At 45.7% G+C, this 5,597-nt stretch overlaps 1 protein-coding gene and 1 pseudogene across 1 annotated transcript; one reads left to right on the top strand and one right to left on the bottom strand.

The window, feature by feature from the left end:
* The first annotated feature begins 452 nt into the window (after positions 1-452).
* On the top strand, positions 453-1,357 carry LOC125554818 (annotated as a pseudogene).
* Positions 1,358-2,468: 1,111 nt separating this feature from the next.
* On the bottom strand, positions 2,469-4,469 carry LOC125553976. Its single transcript, XM_048717612.1, has 2 exons — positions 3,483-4,469; positions 2,469-3,353 (listed from the first exon to the last, which is right to left on the bottom strand). Exons 1-2 carry the CDS (start codon positions 4,412-4,414, stop codon positions 2,771-2,773), a joined length of 1,515 nt encoding a protein of 504 aa, XP_048573569.1. The 5' UTR covers positions 4,415-4,469; the 3' UTR covers positions 2,469-2,770.
* Between the last annotated feature and the right edge of the window lie 1,128 nt (positions 4,470-5,597).

Genomic DNA, 5,597 nt, shown 5'->3' with positions numbered 1-5,597 from the left:
AGAGCATGTCGTCGTCATTGCAGAAGACAACAGCATTTCGTCGCTTCCAAAGCCTCCAACAACAGAGGAGGATGAAGGCAGCAGGCGACGCCATCCCCACCGCAGGGGACGCGTCCAGGCGGTGGATGGACTCCACCGTTCTTCCCTCCGTCGACACGCCAAGGCATTGCCAGAACTGGACCCCAAAAGGGCAGCCGAAGATGAGGTGGTTCGCAGTCTCAAGCGCGGCCGTGCAACAAGGACACCCAGCCTCCGCCACCGTCAGGATGGTTTTGCGCAGGAACACGTCCCGCGTATGAATGCGAGCCAGCGACATTCATATTTGCTAAGGCGTATAAAAGAGATATGGAGAACCTTCCACATATTTTTACCTGGCTAAACAACAGATACTCAATGATGACTAATAATTTGCTCAAACAACTTGTTTGTAATTGAATATTCTCGTGATCACTTATGGTGACTCTGGTGTGTTCGATACGACGTCGACGCAGAGGATCCCCAACCTCGCCAAGCAGGTGGACACTTTTACGAAGATGGTTCAAGATGGGACAATTTCAGAGCAGCAACTCAGTCCCTCCGTGGCACTCATGGCTATCTCAGGCAGCAACTACTACGCAAGCGCCGGCCTGACTGGCCTGGCTTGGCTACCCCCGACGATGTAAGTAGCTAGCAGCAGATCAATGACTAATCCAACATTTATCTGCTCGTCGACATATCTGAATTGCTAATGTAGAGCAATTGCAGAAGCTAATCCAACATTTTATGTATATATGCAGATCAATACTTATATCAAGGTGTTGTGGCTAATGTAGAGCAATTGCAGAAGCTTGGAGTGAAAAAAGTTCTTGTGAACAACTTGCACCTTGTCGGCTGCACACCATCACAAAGATGAACCGACAATTACACGGCCTGCGATGTCTTTGGAAATTTGGGTGCATCCGTCCATTACAATAACCTAAAACAAGTGATGGCAGCAAAGAAAAATGTCAACATTGTCAACCTATACCCCACCTTCACTAATATTGTGGATAATGCGCCAGGTATGTACATGCATGCATCAGCAAGTGTCAACGCCACTAGTATAAGATTTCTTCTCTTTAATCCACTATTATAAGATTTATAATAGATGCATTTGATTGTGTGGTTGAACTGCATATGAACAATTTCATTTGATGTGCATGTAGGCCAAGGACAAGAGCTATCCAAGCAATTCAAGCGCAAGTTGTCGCCGTGCTGTGAGAGTTTTGATTCAAAAGGTTACTGCAGACAACAGAGCGAGTCATCGGAGCTTCTTTACCGTGTGGTAGTGATGAAGCAGCTGGAAAAGCCCTCGAGGGAGTTTGTACATCAAGACTAGCTAGAGCCGTTTAGGATGCCTATCTTGCGATTGTTTTCCTTGGATTGCAGTTTACTTGGTTTGGTGTATTCAAGGGCTATCGTTTTTTGACTATTCAAAAATGAATATATATTTCCATGTTCTTTTGTGAAAAATTGCTAATAAGTTCATGTGTACAACAAAGATGTGTTATAGCTAATTTGGAAATAATATTCATAAACAAAGTTGTATACAAACCGAATACTTGCAATTCGTCACCGGCTGGCTTTCATCAAAAGAACAGTGCAACTACTGAACTACCTCAGGCTGGCCACAGATGCTAAATGTCAACCGAAGATTTCAGTAGGATGCATAATGATGTTCTTATGATTTTGATAGCCTGAAGAACGCAAGATGAAAGTCATGTCATCAGAAGAACTTTACCCGGTTTGCTGTTGAAGCTCCATGTTCAGGCCGGCCCTTGCCCTTTCAGATTGCAGAGCAAAACGATCGGCAGTGAAAATGTTGAGCTAACTAGCTTACACCTTCCACCAATGAAGGCAATAGAAATGAATCGCATACCGCTATACCCAAACAGAACCAAAAGCAAACATGGGCGCAATGATATTATTCATGTGTACGAAGCAACTGTCTCAATGCACGGCATAGGTTTCTGTTATGACTGCCCCTTTTGCCAAAATTTGTGTAGAGCCATTGAAGAAAAATTGCGTATTTAAGCCTATGTTGACAATTCAAGGTACATAGACATTGGATAGTCCCGGTTTTGGAACTAAATCTAAAACTTAAGCTTCAGAAACTAATTTAAGAAACTGACATACACGACATGAACTGAACACACTAATCCACTAACGGGCTTCATGATTCATTAACATTGTTGCCGGATATGCAGCGGTTAGCCCAAAGATGGACCTAATCAATTAATAATTAGCGTTAAGTAAAAAACAACAGCTCGGACACATCACCATAGATTTCAGTAGGGTGCAGAATTTGACTAGGATTCAGATTCCAGTGGCACGCACATATCTACTTGTGTATGTTCAAAAGTGAACAAAGAGCGTGACCAAAAGTAGACATGAAAGAAGAACATGTCCTGGTATTTAAACCGTAGACGAAGAAACAATTAACTCAATCAACTGCATAAAAAGTATGTAAAATGTCACCGCTTGCCCAAATGATGAATGTACTCATAAGATGATCAGGTGCACAAAATAACCAAGGAAGTTTATGAAATGGAAATTCCGAGTAAGTTCTGTCCAATTTGGTTATCCTATTTTCTAGCGACTTCTTTGAAATTCTCACTTCTATGCTTCGAGCTCTTTCCAAAAACAAAACCCCGCAACATCAATCTGATTAAACTTCTGGCTCCTTGCGATCGTCACCCCTGCCCCTCCACCTAAATCTCCAGATCCCAACCCAAGCAGTGAAGGAATAATCTCAAGCACGTTCTGAAAGCTCCCCAATCATGCAAGGGGTGTACAGAAATGATTCATATATGCCATTTGTAAATGACTGATAATAATCCTTTGGGCGTAATCTGCCCAGGTACTGAACTTTTGAGCTATTCAGATGATAAGCCACTACTCTGAATGATGATACCTCTAAGAAAACAATCTCTTTGTAGGGGTGAAATCCGAGGATAGAAACATGGCTGTAGAAAGGTTCATAATCATCTTCAATATTCAGAACGTTATCGTCATCGGAGTTCCATTCAAAATTCTCATCCCCATTGGTTCCATCTTCATTATTATCACCATATAAGAACCAAGTTTTGTCAATTCCCTTAGGCTGGTTCAAATATATCGTTGCCCATGGGTTAAGATCAATGTGATGCTTCAATGCCCAAGATATCTGACAACATGATTCATTTAAAATCCAAACCCGAAATAGATATTCATCGTGAATTGTTGCAAAGTAAACCCCTTTTTCTGATTTCCCCAGACAAGGTTGTGCACGCTTGCTTTCCTCGATATCTATTGGTGTTTTCACTAGTTGGTACTTGCCATCCTTTAAGGATAACCTGCAAATAAGAACATTATCAGTGCTAGATATGATGCAATGTTTGTGTCGACACATCCCCTGAGAAAGCCACTACTAATGCTAGAGTTAAAAATTAAGGGAACTTTGTAAGCCTTTTTACGATGTATACCTTGCAACAAATGCACCACGACAATGCACATAGAGTGCTCCTCGCCAGTAGACACCGTAGCGCCACCTCGGCCCATAAAATGTTGGTTCCAATCTATCCAGCCGTATAGTAGCCACCGTGTCCAAAGCCTCACCTTCACGGACAAACAACCTCTTTTGCCATTCTTTTGTACTAGACGAGAACACGTCTAGCATCCATGAGGATGGTGGAAATTCCACCAAGTCTTCTGGATCCTCAATTAGTGGGTCTTCTGGAACCTCAATTGGTGACGGTGCGGGTATGTCCTCTTCAATGGTTTGTTCCGGTGACAATTCCGATGGTCCATCTTCGCAGTCCTCTTCCAAGTCCTTGGTGAGTACTTCTGGTGTATCTTCAAACAACGAGAAAAACTCAGTGAGGCAGAAGGGTGTTGGTGGCTTCTTGTCGGGCACTGGTTGTGGTTGGACTGGAACAACTTTCTCGAGCACCTGTGGAATCGCAAACACTTGGTAATGCGGTGACACGGCAGGATCAAACACGAGGTACGTGTTGTAGTTCTTGGCATCAAGGCGTGGGAGACGCTCCCACCGTCTCGTGGCAGGGTTGACCACGCAGAACGCCCTCCACTCACTGCCGTAGATAAGGAGGCCGTTGCAGTGATCCACAATTGGCTCGAAATCCCAATTGTACCCAGGCAAGAAGCCAAGATCGCCGTTGATCGCGGGCCGCTCCGTCGAGGGGCGGGCGAAGAAGCGCGGGCGGTCGTAGTCGATGTAGTTGACGAAGAGGCCGCGCACCGCACGCGGGAGAAAGTGCGGAAGCAACAGCCGGTGGGCGTCGACGACGGCCCACCACGCCTTGCGCACGCAGCGGGACGCGGCGAGGTCGGATGCCGGGAGGCGGCGGAGGATGTTTGCGAGCGCGTCGTCCGGCAGGGCTTCCGTCGAATCCATGGCTTCCGCAACCTTCACCGCGGACTGGAGGCGCAGATCGAAAGCAAATGGCGGCGGAGCGTTTAGGCTGGTGACTTACTCTACTAGTGTTGGGTTTTGTTCTAGAAAAAAGGGAAAACTGGTGGGTGGAGATCTACAGGTGGGCCATCTAGGCCATACCTGGCCGAACGGGCCGGCCCATCGTAATCGTGCCTGGCCCGGCACGGCACGGCTCACCAGGGCACGATTACTATACGGGCCGTGCCGTGCCGGCCCGCGTGCTGTGCCCCCAGACCCCACGGCCCAGTTAGCAAACAGGCCGGCACGTTGGCCCGTTTAGCACGGTGGGCCGCATATTTTCAGCCTGTTATTTGACGCACTGAGCGTTTTTTAGCCTATTTTTACATGTTGGACCATATATACATGTATAAAAAAATAAAAAAATGTAATCGGGCCATGCCGTGCCGGCCCGCGTGCCCAGCCTCCAGACCCAGGCACGGTCCAGGGCGTGCCGCGTGTCGGGCCCAGCCCGTTTAGCCCGTGTCGTGCTTGGCCCAAGGCGGCGTGCCGGCATGCTCACGGGCCAGCCCGAAAAATATGGCCCATTTGGCCAGCTATAATCTAGGCCAGGTTGCCAGTTGATCTGATCTAAAGCGGGCCGGGGAAGACCGTGATCAAAATCAGCTCCTTAATCTTCCCTAAAAAATAGCTCCTAATCCGCGCCTTCTGTGCCACGGAACGCAACGGGCGCTCGCGGCAGTGTCTTCTGGGTCGGTCCATCAACGCGCATCGCAGCGCTACAAAACACCGCAGAAAATGGTTATTCACGAGTAGCTAACCACTCGAGCTACTACGTGCTACTGACTATGTGCATCGCGAACCATTTAAGAACAACACCAGACGCGCTATTTATTGCAGAAAACATGTTTTTTTAATGTGAACCAAAAATTTGATAGTTCACAGATTTCAAAAGCAAATTCCACGAACATGCAAAAAAATCATGTATTGAAAAAAGTTCAAACATTTTTAAAAATTCGCAAATTTGAAAACAAGTCATGAATTTGAAAAAAGAAAAAAGTTCATCGATTTTGAAAATAGTTCATCGATTGTGAAAAAATCATCAATTATGAAAAAGTTCACAAATTTGCAAAAAGTTTATCAATTTTTTAAAAAGTTCCTAAAATTTGAAATAAAAGTTCATCGA

This window comes from Triticum urartu, chromosome 4 (assembly GCF_003073215.2).
Source record: "Triticum urartu cultivar G1812 chromosome 4, Tu2.1, whole genome shotgun sequence".
NCBI classification, from domain to species: Eukaryota; Viridiplantae; Streptophyta; class Magnoliopsida; order Poales; family Poaceae; genus Triticum; species Triticum urartu.
This window is presented reverse-complemented; position numbering and strand designations above follow the sequence as displayed.

Excerpts from the sequence above, each read along its gene's own strand:
- LOC125553976 (XM_048717612.1), bottom strand. The coding sequence starts at position 4,414 with ATGGATTCGACGGAAGCCCTGCCGGACGACGCGCTCGCAAACATCCTC. Across the intron at positions 3,354-3,482 it reads CGTGGTGCATTTGTTGCAAG|GTTATCCTTAAAGGATGGCA; the intron begins GTATACATCGTA and ends TCTTATTTGCAG.